This window comes from Pleurodeles waltl, chromosome 3_1 (genome assembly GCF_031143425.1).
Source record: "Pleurodeles waltl isolate 20211129_DDA chromosome 3_1, aPleWal1.hap1.20221129, whole genome shotgun sequence".
In the NCBI taxonomy this organism is placed as follows: domain Eukaryota; kingdom Metazoa; phylum Chordata; class Amphibia; order Caudata; family Salamandridae; genus Pleurodeles; species Pleurodeles waltl.
Window position 1 is genome coordinate 1,645,540,071 of NC_090440.1, and position 16,367 is coordinate 1,645,556,437.

General features: G+C 43.9%; 1 protein-coding gene across 4 annotated transcripts in view; it reads right to left on the reverse strand.

Annotated features, from left to right (window-relative positions):
* Positions 1-16,367, reverse strand: part of LOC138285437 (neurabin-2-like) — a 464,888-nt gene that overhangs the window by 213,159 nt on the left and 235,362 nt on the right. For all 4 annotated transcript variants that reach the window (XM_069225350.1, XM_069225348.1, XM_069225349.1 and 1 more), the window contains exon 12: positions 13,884-14,214. In XM_069225350.1, the coding sequence (XP_069081451.1) occupies positions 13,884-14,214 (331 nt within the window). The remainder of the gene's footprint in view (positions 1-13,883; positions 14,215-16,367) is intronic.

Consider the following 16,367-nt stretch of genomic DNA (forward strand, 5'->3'; position numbering starts at 1 on the left):
GGCTCATGTCCAGAAGAACCAACACTGCAGAGAGGACCCCCAGGCGACTCTAGCGATGTGGACACCCTGAGACGACCTCCCTGCACCCCCAGTGACGCCTGCAGCGAGAATCCAGAAGCTCCCCCTGACTGCAACTGCCCGGTAACAAAGAACCTGACGCCTGGAAGAAGCTCTGCACTCCCAGGCCCGAGAGAAACCAACTACGGGTGCAGGTGTACCCTCATTCAGCAGGCGGCCCTCATTCTTGCCCAGTCGGTGGATGGCCCGAGAAGCCCCCCTGTGCCCTGCCTGCATCGCCAGAGTGACCCCCGGGTCTCTCCATTGAATCCAACCTAAAACCAGACACCTATTTCACACACTGCACCCGGCCGCTCCTGTGCCACTGAGGGTGTATTTTGTGTGCCTTTTTTATGATCTCCCCCCCCCACCCCCGTACTCTACAAAACACCCTTGGTCTGCTCCCCGAGGATGCAGGTACTTACCTGCTAGCAGACTGGAACCGGAGCACCCCATGTCTCCATAGGCACCTATGTTATTTGGTGGGCCCTACTTTGACCTCTGCACCTGACCGGCCCTGTGTGGCTGGTGCTGGGTGTTTGGGGTTGACTTGAACCCCCAACGGTGGGCTGCCTATGCCCTGGAGACTGAACTTTTAAGTGCTTTACTTACATGAAAAACTAACCAATACTTACCTCCCCCAGGAACTGTTGATTTTTGCACTGTGTCCACTTAAAAGACAGCTATTTGCCATTTTTGCCAAAACTGTGTATATTACTGTTTTAAATCAAAGTTCCATATTTACCTATGCCACGTAGCTTACAATTTATGTAATAACTTGAATTCTGAATCTTGTGGTTCTAAAGCAAATTAAGAAAATAATATTTTTCTATATAAACACCTATTGGCCTGGAGTTAAGTCTTTGAGTGTGTGTTCTCAATTATTGCCTGTGTGTGTACAGCAAATGCTTAACACTATCCTCTGATAAGCCTACTGCTCAACCACACTACCACAAAATAGAGCATTAGTATTATCAACTTTTGCCACTATCACCCTCTAAAGGGAACCCTTGGACTCTGTGCACACTATCTCTCACTTTGAGATAGTATATACAGAGCCACCTTCCTACATTACCCATTCACTATAAAGAGTTAGATTTTAACAGGGCAAGCTAATTATGGGGCCTACTGGCCCATTCTAGTGAAAGAGCTTGAGCTGGCAAAGAACAGGTGTTCTGTTAGTTCAGAACGTGAATGAGCCATAAAGATGCCTTTAAATCTTGTTCTCATTTGTCACATATGTTATGATTCAAAGAGGTCAAATGTCAGGGTAAGTCTTATAACAAATTGCTACTTATTTTATCTTGGAGATAGGGGTTTATATTTCTTTCTCACTTTGTAAAATGAACTGTTTGACAATTGTGCTGGGGTACAGCGAGTGTTAAATGAAAATCTGTAGGATGTCAGTTTTTTGTAATTCACACCATTTAAATAGATTGTAAATAAACTGAACAAACATTTCAAAATATATCAGCTCTACAGGCCTTTTCAGAACTATTTGACAGCCCTGCAGAATCCATACTGCAAGAGGCGAAAGGTTATATATATATATATATATATATATATATATATATATATATATATATATATATATATATATATATATATATAAAATGGCACTTACCCTGTGTACATCTGTTTGTGGCATGATACGCTCCAGATTCACATGCTGTGCACTGTTCCTGCCATCTAGTGTTGGGCTCGGAGTGTTGGAAGTAAGTAAGGATACTAGAGCTGCTCATGCAATGGAGTAGAAATGTATGTATATAGTGTGTAGTAAAAGAATATTTACATATTTACAATTTACATGCAACTAAAACGGCTACAGGCTACTGGGGAGGTGGGAGGGCTCATGTGAATCTGTAGAGTATCATGCCACGAACAGATGTACACTGGGTAAGTGACATTTTCCGTTCGATGGCATGTGTAACTGCAGATACACATGCTGTGCATAGACTACAAAGCAGTAATCTCCCCAAAAGCGGTGGTCAGCCTGTAGGAGTTGAAGTTGTCTGAAATAATGTTCTTAATACAGCCTGTCCTACTGTGGCTTGTTGTGTTGCTAACACATCTAAACAGTAATGTTTAGTAAATGTATGGGACGTAGACCAGGTGGCTGCCTTACAGATCTCGGTCATTGGTATATTACCAAGAAAAGCCATTGTGGCGCCTTTCTTTCTAGTGGAGTGCGCCCTTGGTGTAATGGGTAATTCTCTTTGAGCTTTAAGGTAACAGGTTTGAATGCATTTAACTATCCATCTGGCAATGCCTTGTTTGGATATAGGGTTACCTGCATGAGGTTTTTGGAAAGCTACAAACAATTGTTTTGTTTCACAAAATTGTTTTGTTCTGTCAATGTAATACATTAGCGCTCTTTTTATGTCTAATGTATGCAATGCCCTTTCAGCTACTGAGTCTGGTTGTGGAAAGAAGACTGGGAATTCCACAGTTTGGTTGAGATGGAACGGTGATATGACCTTTGGTAAAAATTGTGTATTAGTACGGCGAACCACTTTATGTTTATGTATTTGTATAAAGGGTTCTTGAATAGTAAACGCCTGTATTTCACTAACTCTTCGAAGTGATGTGATGCTATTAGTAAGGCTACTTTCCAAGTCAAAAATTGGATTTGACAAGAATGCATGGGTTCAAATGGTGGGCCCATGAGTCGTGTTAATACAATATTAAGATTCCACGAAGGTACTGGTGGTGTCCTTGGGGGTATGATTCTTTTTAGCCCTTCCTCAAAGGCTTTAATAACTGGGATTCAAAAAAGCGATTTTGTATGTTTAATCTGCAGATATTGCAGTGAGATAGATTTTAATGGAACAAAAAGCTAGATTTGACTTTTGTAATTGTAGTAAATAACTTGTTTTGTGTGGAGGCGTCTAATGGCATAAATTTGATTAGTCTGGCAGTAGCAAACAAATCTTTTCCATTTGTTAGCGTAACAATGTCTTGTTGTGGGTTTGCTTGTTTAATGACCTCCATACACTCTTTTGAAAGGTTTATATATCTGAATTCTAAGACTTCAGGAGCCAGATTGCTAGGTTGAGAGATGCTGGATTTGGGTGTCTGATCTGTTGTTTGTGTTGTGTCAACAGATCTGGTCTGTTTGGTAGTTTGATGTGGGGTACTATTTATAAGTCCAACAGTGTGGTGTACCACGATTGGCAAGCCCACGTTGGTGCTATAAGTATTAGTTTGAGTTTGTTTTGACTTAGTTTGTTTACCAGATAGGGAATGAGCAGGAGAGGGGGAAAAGCGTAAGCAAATATCCCTGACCAGCTGATCCATAGAGCATTGCCATTGGAATGAGGGTGTGGATACCTGGATGCGAAGTTTTGGCATTTTGCGTTTTCTTTTGTTGCAAATAGATCTATGTTTGGTGTCCCCCAGCAGTAGAAGTGATCCAGAAGAATCTGGGGATGTATTTCCTATTCGTGAGTTTGCTGTTGATCTCGACTGAGATTGTCGCCTAACTGATTTTGAATGCCTGGTATGTATTGTGCTATCAGGTGAATGTTGTTGTGAATTGCCCAATGCCAAATTTTTTGTGCTAAGAGACACAGCTGTGATGAGTGTGTCCCCCCCCCTTTTGTTTAGATAATACATTGGTGTCATATTGTCTGTCTTGACAAGAATGTGTTTGTTGAAACGCTTTTAATGTTAGAAATACCGCTAGCAGTTCCAAGTGATTTATGTGAAGTAGTTTTTGTTGATTGTCCCATTGACCTTGTATGCTGTGATTGTTGAGGTGTGCTCCCCACCCCACCCCACCATGGAAGCCTCTGTTGTGATAATGGCGTGAGGCACTGGGTCTTGAAAAGGCCGCCCTTTGTTTAAATTTACAGGGTTCCACCATTGAAGCGAAGAGTGTGTTTGGCGGTCCATCAACACTAGATCTTGTAGTTGACACTGTGCCTGTGTCCATTGTTTTGCTAGGCACAGCTGTAGGGGCTGCATGTGTAGTCTTGCGTTTGGGACAATAGCTATGCATGAGGAAATCATGCCTAGTAGTTTCATCACAAACCTTACCGTGTAGTGTTGGTTTGGTTGCATGCTTGATCATACATTTTGGAACGACTGAACTCTTTGTGGACTTGGAGTGGCTCTTTGTGTGTTGCTCCCAAGTATTGTTGTATTTGGGATGGTTGTAGATGTGATTTTTGGTAATTTACAGAAAACCCTAGTTTGTGTAGAGTATCTATGACGTATTGCGTGTGAAATTGACATTGTTGCTGTGTGTTGGCTTTTATTAGCCGATCGTCCAAATATGGGAATACGTGCATGTGCTGTCTCCTTATATGAGCTGCTACTACAGCTAGGCATTTTGTAAATACTCTGGGGGCTGCTGTTATTCCGAACTGTAGCACTTTGAATTGATCATGTTTGCCTTGTATTACAAACCTGAGGTATTTTCTGTGAGACGGATGGATGGGTATGTGAAAATACACATCCTTGAGATCTAGTGTTGTCATGTATTCCCCTTTTTTTAATAAGGGAACTACGTCCTGAAGTGTTACAATGTGGAAATGATCGGATTTGATGAAGAGATTCAGTGTTCTGAGATCTAAGGTAGGCCTTAATGTTTTGTCCTTTTTTGGAATAAGGAAATACAGGGAGTAAACGCCTGTTCCTTTCTGTTGATAGGGTACTAGCTCTATAGCTTGTTTTTGTAGCAGTGCTTGGACCTCTATATGTAATAGGTCTAAGTGTTGTGGAGACAATCTGTGCTGTTTTGGAGGAACATCTGGAGGGAATGTTGTGAATTCTATGCAATAACCAGGTTGGATAATTGATAGGACCCACGTGTCTGTGGTAATGTGTGTCCAATTGTGGTAGTATTTGGTTAGCCTTCCCCCGCCCCCCCCCCCCAACTGGTAACACTGTTTGCTAGGGCTTGGTTTGGCGGGTTGGAATTTCCCTCTTCCTCTTGGGAATTGTCCTCTATAGGAAACACAAAACCCCCCTCTTTGGTATTGTGACTGGTAGGTGGGTTTTGTTTGGGAGGTGGATGGTTCAGATGTCTGTTGTCGAAACCCCCCCCCTAAACTGTGGTTTCCTAAAAGTGACTCTGTACTGTGGGGAGTAGAGCGCGCCCATGGCTTTGGCCGTGTCTGTCTTTTTTCATCTTCTCGATCGTGGTATCCACTTCCGGCCCAAACAACGGATGTTGGTTTAATGGCATATTTAGTACCACCTGTTTTATTTCTGGTTTGAAACCAGAACTTCGCAGCCATGCATGCCTTCGAATCGTTACAGCCGTGTTGACAGTCTGTGCTGCTGTATCTGCAGAGTCTAATGAAGCCCGTATTTGATTGTTCGATATGGCCTGTCCCTCTTCAACTACTTTTTGGGCACGTTTTTGGTGTTCCAAATGCTGGATGATGTCTTGCATTTCGTCCCAGTGTGCCCTGTCTAGCGTGCAAGTAGGGCTTGCGAATTTGCAATTCGCCATTGATTGGCTGCTTGTGATGCCACTCTATTGCCCGCTGCGTTGAACTTTCGACTTTCTTTATCAGGTGGTGGGGCATCCCCTGATTGTGAGTTCGCCCTTTTTCTTGCAGCCCCCACAAATACAGAGTCTGGAGTGAGCTGTTGCGTTATAAACACTGGGTCTGACGGGGTGGTTTATATTTTTTTTTCGACCCTCGGCGTGAAAGCTCTCCCCTTTACAGGCTCTTGGAAGACCTGTTGTGCGTGCTTGAGCACGACCGGTAGCATTGGCAGGCTTTGATAGGATACGTGAGTGGATGCCAGAGTGTTGAAAAGGAAGTCATCCTCCACTGGTTCAGAGTGCATTGTTACGTTGTGGAACATAGCTGCCCTGGCTAGTACTTGTGTATATGCTGTACTGTCCTCTGGTGGTGAAGGCTTGGATGAATAACACTCTGGGCTGTTGTCCGAAATAGGTGGATCATATAGATCCCAGGCATCAGCATCATCTTGGGTCATCCCAGTATGTGTGGGTGACTGCGTTATCGGTGTACCCACTGGTGACAAGTGTGGTGATTGTAGTGGGGATGGTTGTGGTGAGACCTGTGGTGGTGGTGACTTGTCTCTAACCACTTTGGCTTTCGTTGCATTTCTGATTCTTGAAAGGCTAGTTTTCTTTTCGATTTGAGTGGAGGGATGATCTGTATCTTCCCTGTATCCTTCTGGATTTGCAACCTTTGTTGCGTTTGGTCAGGTTCTTCTACATCCAGATCTTGCTAAAATCTGTGCCTTTCTTTGAGCTGCATAGAAAGCCCTTGCTCCTCAGTGTATGATGAGCGTTTCGGCTCCGAAGCCGTTTTTTTCGGTACCGAAATTCCTAATGTAATTGTCTTTTTTGGTTCAGAGGAGCTTTTTCGAGGCTTGCTTGACTCGACAACTCAATGGCAAATTTTTTCAGTGCCGGAATCTCGACCGGAGTCGGAAGTCTTCGGCAAATCTTTGGCCTTTTTCGGTGCCAATGTAATTTGGTCATCTTCCTTTCTGTGGGTTGAGCCATGGCCTGCTGGCGGTGGCGTCCCGGTGGCCTTGAATTTTTTGGTGTGACCCTGGGTTTGGGACGGGGCAGGCTTACTCACAGTTTGTTGCACCGCCGAGGGTCGTTCACCATCGGATTCATCAGAGTCCGTTTCTTGGATGGAAATTCTCTCTTCCTCCTCAACGTCGAGATCTTGTTTCGGCTTCGACACCATCTGTAGTCTTCTTGCGCGTTGATCTCTCAAGGTTTTCTTCGATCGAAACGCTCGACAAGCTTCACAAGTATCCTCTCTGTGTTCGGGCGACAAACACAGGTTACAGTCCCGGTGCTGATCTGTATAAGGATACTTGGCGTGACACTTAGGAAAGAAATGGAAGGGGGTCCGGTCCATTAGTCTTGGCCGACGGGTGTGGTCGGGCCGACCAGGCCTCTATGAAGAGCGGAAGCCCCGAAGGGCCGCCAAAGCGGTCTTGATGTCAGTACCGATACACTAAAACTAAACCAGTACCGAACGAGTACAATACAGACGAATTTTTGATACTTAGGTAACTTTTCCGATTCGAAATATGGAGCGAAAAGGAACACGTCCGAACCCAATGGCGGAAAGAAAACAATCTAAGATGGAGTCGACGCCCATGCGCAATGGAGCTGAAAGGGAGGAGTCACTGTCACATGACTCGAAAAGACTTCTTTGAAGAAAAACAACTTGTAACACTCCGAGCCCAACACTAGATGGCAGGAACAGTGCACAGCATGTGTATCTGCAGCTACACATGCGAAGTAAGTTGTCTTTGAACTGATGTATTTGCATGGAAGCAGATAACTGTAGAATACCATTGGTGTTGGATAAAAGGTCACTTGACAGTTGCTCTGTCAAGCCAGACAAACATCCAGGTAGGTTAATGACTTCCCCTCCCTCCTATCTGTGGTGCTGTCTGAGAAGAAATGAAAATGTCACTTACCCAGTGTACATCTGTTCGTGGCATCAGTCGCAGTAGATTCTCATGTTTTGCATAGCTCGCCATCTGGTGTTGGGCCGGAGTGTTACAAGTTGTTTTTCTTCGAAGAAGTCTTTCGAGTCACGGGACCGAGTGACTCCTCCTTTTGTCTCCATTGCGCATGGGCGTCGACTCCATCTTCGATTGTTTTTCCCCGCAGAGGGTGAGGTAGGAGTTGAATTGTAGTAATAGTGCCCATGCAATGGATTGACTAAGTATGTACCTATTTAAGGTTGAGATGATATATATACAAATAGTTGAAGGTAACTTCCGAACTGCTACAGGCTCCCGGGGAGGCGGGTGGGCACATGCGAATCTACTGCGACTGATGCCACGAACAGATGTACACTGGGTAAGTGACATTTTCAGTTCGATGGCATCTGTCGCTGTAGATACGCATGTTTTGCATAGACTAGTAAGCAGTTATCTCCCCAAAAGCGGTGGCTCAGCCTGTAGGAGTGGAAGTAGTTTGAAATAATGTTCTTAATACGGCTTGACCTACTGTGGCTTGTTGTGCGGATAACACGTCTACACAGTAGTGCTTTGTGAATGTGTGAGGCGTAGACCATGTGGCTGCTTTACATATTTCTTGCATTGGGATGTTTCCTAGAAAGGCCATGGTAGCACCTTTCTTTCTGGTTGAGTGTGCCCTTGGTGTAATGGGCAGCTGTCGTTTAGCTTTAAGGTAGCAGATTTGGATGCATTTAACTATCCATCTGGCTATACCTTGTTTTGATATTGGGTTTCCTGCATGAGGTTTTTGAAATGCAATAAATAGTTGTTTAGTCTTTCTGATGTTCTTTGTTCTGTCAATGTAATACATCAATGCTCTTTTGACATCTAATGTATGTAGTGCCCTTTCAGCTACGGTATGTGGCTGTGGAAAGAACACTGGAAGTTCCACTGTTTGATTTAGATGGAACGGTGAAATAACCTTTGGCAAAAACTTAGGATTAGTCCTTAGGACGACCTTATTCTTGTGTAGTTGTATAAAAGGTTCTTGTATTGTAAACGCCTGAATCTCGCTTACTCTTCTTAGGGAAGTAATGGCGATGAGAAATGCAACCTTCCAGGTTAGGAACTGTATTTCGCAGGAGTGCATGGGTTCAAAAGGTGGACCCATAAGTCTAGTTAGGACAACATTTAGGTTCCATGAAGGAACAGGTGGTGTTCTTGGTGGTATAATTCTCCTAAGGCCCTCCATGAATGCTTTAATGACTGGTATCTTATATAGGGAAGTTGAATAGGTAGTCTGCAAGTATGCAGATATTGCTGCAAGGTGTATTTTAATGGAAGAGAAAGCCAGGTTAGATTTTTGTAAGTGAAGCAAGTAACCCACTACATGTTCTGGAGTTGTGTGTAATGGTTGTATTTGATTAATATGACAGTAGCAAACAAACCTCTTCCATTTACTTGCATAGCAGTGCCTGGTGGATGACCTTCTGGCTTGCTTTATGACTTCCATACATTCTTGGGTAAGTTGTAAGTGCCCGAATTCTAGGATTTCAGGAGCCAGATTGCTAGATTCAGCGATGCTGGATATGGGTGTCTGATCTTTTGGTGGTGTTGTGTCAACAGATCTGGCCTGTTGGGCAATTTGATGTGGGGTACTACTGATAGGTCTAGCAGCGTTGTGTACCAGGGTTGCCTTGCCCAAGTTGGTGCTATTAATATGAGTTTGAGTTTGTTTTGACTGAGTTTGTTTACCAGGTAAGGAAGGAGAGGGAGAGGAGGAAAAGCGTAAGCAAATATCCCTGACCAGTTCATCCATAGGGCATTGCCTTGGGACTGTTTGTGTGGGTATCTGGATGCGAAGTTTTGGCATTTTGCGTTCTCCTTCGTCGCAAACAAGTCTATTTGAGGTGTTCCCCAGAGTTTGAAATAGGTGTCCAGAACTTGGGGGTGAATTTCCCATTCGTGGACCTGTTGGTGATCTCGAGAGAGATTGTCTGCGAGTTGATTTTGGATCCCTGGTATAAATTGTGCTATTAGGCGAATTTGGTTGTGAATTGCCCAACGCCAAATTTTTTGTGCTAGCAGGCTTAACTGCGTGGAGTGCGTCCCCCCCTGCTTGTTTAGATAATACATTGTTGTCATGTTGTCTGTCTTGACGAGAATGTATTTGTGAACTATTATTGGTTGGAAAGCTTTTAGTGCTTGAAAGACTGCTAGAAGTTCTAGGTGATTTATATGCAGTCTTGTTTGATGTACGTTCCATTGTCCTTGTATGCTGTGCTGATCGAGGTGTGCTCCCACCCGGTCATGGAAGCATCTGTTGTTATTACGTATTGTGGCACTGGGTCTTGGAAAGGCCGCCCTTTGTTTAAATTTATGTTGTTCCACCACAGAAGCGAGAGGTAAGTTTGGCGGTCTGTTAACACCAGATCTAGAAGATGACCCTGTGCTTGAGACCACTGTGATGCTAGGCACTGTTGTAAGGGCCTCATGTGCAGTCTTGCGTTTGGGACAATGGCTATGCATGAAGACATCATGCCTAGGAGTTGTAATACCATCTTTGCTTGTATCTTTTGGGTTGGATACATGCGTTGTATGATGGTGTTGAAATTTTGAATTCTTTGGGGACTTGGAGTGGCTACTCCTTTTGTTGTGTCTATTATGGCTCCTAGGTATTGTTGTACCTTGCACGGCAGAATGTTGGATTTTGTGAAGTTGACGGTGAACCCTAGTTTGAAGAGGGTTTGTATGATCTGATTTGTGTGATTTGAGCACTCTATTAACGAATGGGCCTTGATTAGCCAGTCGTCTAGATATGGGAACACATGTATTTGCTGCCTTCTGATGTGTGCAGCAACTACCGCTAGACATTTGGTAAAGACTCTTGGTGCGGTTGTTAATCCGAAAGGCAGTACCTTGAATTGGTAATGTATTCCTTTGAATACAAACCTTAGGTATTTCCTGTGCGATGGGTGTATTGGTATATGGAAATACGCGTCCTTGAGGTCTAAAGTTGACATGTAGTCATGTAGTTTTAGCAATGGTAATACTTCTTGTAGTGTGACCATGTGAAAATGGTCTGATTTGATGAATGTGTTCACTATTCTGAGGTCTAGGATTGGTCTCAGCGTTTTGTCCTTCTTTGGTATCAGAAAGTACAGTGAGTAAACCCCTGTGTTTATTTGTGTGTTTGGCACTAATTCGATTGCATTCTTTTGCAATAGTGCCTGCACTTCTATCTCCAGGAGATTGGAATGATGTTTTGTCAAATTTTGTGCTTTTGGTGGTATGTTTGGAGGGAATTGTAGAAATTCTATGCAATAACCATGTTGGATAATTGCTAGAACCGAAGTGTCTGTAGTGATTTCTCCCCATGCTTTGTAATAATGACTTATTCTTCCCCCCACTGGTGTTGTGTGGAGGGGATGAGTGACATGTGAGTCACTGCTTAGTAGTAGGGGTTTTGGGGCTTTGAAATTTTCCTCTATTCCTAGGGAATTGCCCTCCTCTATATTGTCCCCGAAAACCTCCTCTGTACTGTCCCTGGTAACTGGACGGTGTTGCCTGTGAGGTGCTGGCTTGTGTGCTCTGACCCCGAAACCCCCCTCTAAAGGGTGTTGTACTGAATGTGCTGTAATTCCCTCTGCTCTGCGGGGAGTAGAGTGCGCCCATGGCTTTAGCAGTGTCCGTGTCTTTTTTTAGCTTCTCAATCGCTGTGTCCACTTCTGGACCGAACAGTTCTTTTTCATTAAAAGGCATATTGAGAACTGCTTGCTGAATCTCTGGTTTAAATCCAGACGTTCGGAGCCATGCATGCCTTCTGATATTTACAGATGTATTAATTGTCCGTGCAGCTGTATCTGCAGCGTCCATGGAGGAGCGGATTTGGTTGTTGGAAATGGTCTGTCCCTCCTCAACCACTTGTTTTGCCCTATTTTGTAGGGTCCTTGGGCAGATGGTCAATGAGATGTTGCATCTCATCCCAATGGGCTCTGTCATAGCGCGCAAGTAGTGCCTGTGAGTTAGCGATGCGCCACTGGTTTGCAGCTTGTGCTGCGACTCTCTTACCAGCTGCATCGAACTTGCGGCTTTCTTTATCTGGGGGTGGTGCATCTCCAGATGTGTGGGAGTTGGCCCTTTTCCTAGCTGCTCCTACAACGACAGAGTCTGGTGGCAGCTGTGTAGTGATGAAAGCCGGGTCTGTAGGAGGCGCCTTGTACTTTTTTTCCACTCTTGGTGTGATTGCCCTGCTTTTGACCGGCTCCTTAAAGATTTCTTTTGCGTGCCGGAGCATACCAGGGAGCATAGGCAGGCTTTGGTAGGAGCTGTGGGTGGAGGAGAGTGTGTTGAATAAAAAGTCATCCTCGACCTGTTCTGAGTGGAGGCTTACATTGTGAAATTGTGCTGCTCTAGCCACCACTTGAGAATACGCAGTGCTGTCCTCTGGTGGAGATGGCTTCGTAGGGTATGCCTCCGGACTGTTATCTGACACTGGGGCGTCGTATAAGTCCCATGCGTCTTGATCTTGGTCACCCTGGCTCATGGTGGTGTGAGCTGGGGAATGTGATGGAGTTTGTGCTGGTGAGACGTTAATCACATGTGGAGGAGAGGGTGGTGGGGTAACTTTTTTCACCACTTTTGTTTGTGGTGTCTGTTCAGTTTGGAACTCCAATCTTCTCTTTCTTCTAATAGGGGGAAGGGTGCTTATTTTTCCTGTCCCCTGCTGAATGAAAATACGCTTTTGCGTATGGTCTACATCAGTTGAGTGTAGCTCTTCCTCAAACCTATGCTTTTGCATTTGGGAGGTTAGCGAGTGCTCTTCTGTATAAGAGCCTGAAACTGGGTCGGTTGCAGTTTGTTTAGGCACCGAAACCCTGTCTGCATCTTTCTTCGGCTCCGAGGTGACTTTTTTCTTTTTCGGGGCCGAAACCTCTCGGCGTCGATCTTCTTCGGTGCCACTGTCTCGGCGTCGAGCCGTGTCTACACCGGTATCTCGGTGTCGATGCTTGTCTCCAGCACTTTCTCGGTCCCGAGAAGGCTGCGTGCCGGTGTCTCGACCGGAGTCGGACGATCTCGGCACTGTTTGGGCCTTTTTCGGTGCCGACGGTCGGTCACCGAATTTATGGGTCGAGCCATGGCCTGGTGGCAGTGGCGTCCCCTGGGCCTTGTAAATCTTCTTCTGAGTGGCTTTCGACGTCTTACTCACGGTTTGTGTATCGTCGAATCCTTCGGAGTCCGATTCTTGGATCGAAAAGGTTCCCTCCTCTTCTTGTTCCTCGAACTCCCGGTGGGCTGTCGGCGCGGACGCCATCTGAAGTCTTCTGGCTCGACGGTCTCGGAGCGTTTTTCGACAGGCCTCGCAAGTGTCTTCACTGTGCTCAGGTGACAGGCACAGGTTACAGACCAAGTGTTGGTCTGTATAGGGGTATTTATTGTGGCATTTGGGACAGAAACGGAACGGGGTCCGTTCCATCGGCGTTCTTCTGCACGCGGTCGGGCCGACCAGGCCCCGACGGGGGATCGAAAAACTACCCCGAAGGGCACCGGAGCTCTTCGATCTTCGATGCGGTGTTGAATCTAGCTACGCCGATCCCGAACGCAACAATACCGACGAAAATCTTCCGAAATTAGCTATCTTTCCGTTCCGAAACTCGGAGCGACAGGAACACGTCCGAACCCGATGGCGGAAAAAAAACAATCGAAGATGGAGTCGACGCCCATGCGCAATGGAGACAAAAGGAGGAGTCACTCGGTCCCGTGACTCGAAAGACTTCTTCGAAGAAAAACAACTTGTAACACTCCGGCCCAACACCAGATGGCGAGCTATGCAAAACATGCGTATCTACAGCGACAGATGCCATCGAACAAACAAATTATCTAGTTATCCAAGACACTTCAATAGCATTCCAATGTCATGTGTGTCCTTGAAAGCTCAAGCTCCAGTAAATGGATAAATAAAATGGTTATGTGGAGTGCAAGAACGTTTTAGTGGAAGTACACAACTTCTGCCTAATCATAAAATGTACTTCTAGATCCCACTAAGTGGGCATAGCCAAGGCCCTCTCTACTGATGCTCTCAAAATTATCTAGCGACAGCTGCACAGTCAAGACAGCCAATACAAACTAGGGTAGCACATTTAGCTAGATCATTTCAACTGAGCGGAGCCATGGGTTTAATGGCAGAACATTCTCTGGTTGGCTTCACTCCTAGCCACAAGACTATGGTGTTTCCACATGCTAGAAATCAAATGGGTTGTAAGTGTAAATAGCAAGCCTACCTTTGTTCTTGGCAATAAAACCATTAGGTAAGGAAATACTGAACAATGTTGCTTTGTTTTTAAATAACGAAAATTATGTTTTTTTTTTTTTTAATGTAAAACACAAATATGAGCACTTACCATGCCTTTCTTTTACTTTGCTTTTTGATTCACTCTGTTTGTAATTGGTAGATTTGGCAGGAGAGCTTGGATTTATGGGCACACTCGAAGAATTAACTGTACTTGCACTGTTTTCAGCCTCAGATTTGTGAATAGGAGATGACTGGACAGAAGCAGAAGGACTTGAATCCAACAAGCTGCCCAAGCTTCCAGAGGGCTCGGTCATTCCAATGCTTTGATTATCTGCTTCATGGAAGGTAGTGTCACAAGGATCTTCTGACCCGTCTAGTATCTGCTCTTCATATGACGTGCAAAAGTCTACTTTTTGTATAGTATCATCAGCAACTTCATCCTGCAAAAATATATTTATTTTGGATTAACCATACTGCTAGATATGCTATTTTCCTTAAATATTTCATCGTATTCTAATGCAGACTCTCCATCAACGACTGGGTGCTGAATAATATATTTTGAATGAGTATGGCCAATAAATCACTATTACTAACATATGCTTGCAGAGTTGCCCATAGCCTAGGCTAAAAAAAAGCTGTCGAGTACAGTGGAACACGTTTTAACAGAAAATAAAAAGATGACAGGTAACTATTGGAGCAAATACAGAATAGCTCGTAAGGAGAAATACAAAGAAACACAAGGGTGCCATTAAAGGAAAAGGAACAAAACAATCTAACATAACAGAAATGCACTAGAATGAGTTTGGTGCCACAAGCAGCGGCATCTAATGTATTTCAGCTTGGTGCTAAACTGTTGTTTAAAGATGCAATGACGTACAAACCTTACACAAGACATGATGGCCCAGTTCTCCCAGCTGTGGCAAGCATAGCTATGTGTCCTGGCAACAAAAGAAACCTTATACCACTGGAAGCTTATTGAATTGACTAGTCTATCTATTTTAGACTTACACCTGAAGGTTGGTGTAGAGTAGAATCTTAGGTAGAATCAGCACAATAAGGTGCAATGAAAAATATTCTTCAGCCATATCTTTTTGTAAAAAGAAATAAAAAGTATTCACGTCAACTGTTTTTTTTAAGGCTATTTCTCTTCAGCAACATTCTTTGTTCACTCTCAACAGCGTAGGAAGTGAAGCCAATTTCAATGTCTTTGTTTGCAAGAAGTCACTTACATGCATGTTGTTCAAGGGGAACCAAGATAAGAAGCTCCCTAAACATGTTAAAGTTTTTGTTTATATAGCAAGTCTAATGGCTCAGCTGACTAGTTTTCACTTGTTCACCCACAGATGCAGGCATGTTTTTACTTTTACTTTTCATAACAGACTGTACAGCTGCAGCACTCGAGGTCAGGTTGCCTAACTGAAGGTCAGGTGTGGTGCTGTGCAACAGAGGGGTTAGATGAGACAAGGCTTCAAGTTGAAGAGTTCCAATGACCTTTAACTCTTGTGGTCCACATCAGCTGCATACATGGGGACCATACTTATACCCAAAAACGTGGCGGACAATGTAGTCACAGGTGGGAGGGGGTCTGATGAAAAGGCTGCAGTCAAGAGCAGCAGCGAAAGTCATCACAGGTTTTAGAAGCAGCAAGCCATACTCCTTGGGGTACTCCACAAATAATCCTGTTCCCCTGATATATCCCTGTAAAGAAAATTGCTTTCCAGAGATTTTCATTTTGTATTTGTGTTTCTGGATGATTACAGAAGTAATTTAGCTTGGGTAGACAAAGTTGATCTGGGCGAAATTTTCTGGACGACATTTTTTTAATTGGCGGATGTGTTGCAGTGATGATGCAATATTTCAGGAACCATGAGACCTAAATACCATAGGTTCTGGCGGTCAAGTAGCTTTATAGAAACAGAAAATAACTACTCAGAGCAGGCCTAATAATAATGTTTTTTAATCCTTTTATGTATACATGATCTGAATATGAAAAAAATAATGTTTATCACTCCTGTTTTAGACACAGTTTCATAATTCACTTTATTTGTCTCAGCAATCGCTTGTGCTACATTTGAAGAATGTTGAACATATTAGACAAGCATATTGACAGGGACATTTTTGTAGCACAGGTTTTGCAAGTACACGTACTTGTATGTTATGTGGGAAGAGGCTTTAGACATTTCTCAGGATTTAGCACCCCATCAATATCTTCCCAAACAAATTCACATGGATCTTGCTCTACATATGCATGATTCAAAACATTTACACATCTTCTGATCAAAAAGAATGCTCATTAAATCTCTCCAAGCACAGAATATGACATCGGTGAAAGGTCACTTAGCAGTACTGATCTCTTGAACTCACTCTACCTAAGATCGTCAAATGAATAACAGTGAGAACTCATTTTCCACACAAGGTATTTTTCTATGTCTCTAAATCAACATTCTTCTTCTGTCTCAGCAAATCCTTCTAGAAAATTCACAGGTTCAGAAGTTAGAGCTCCAAGCTTTGTTCCAATTTTGCTTAGTGTTGTCACCCATAAGAAGATGTGCCTTGATAAGAACATCGGTCATCACTGGGTCAAGTTTCTTGT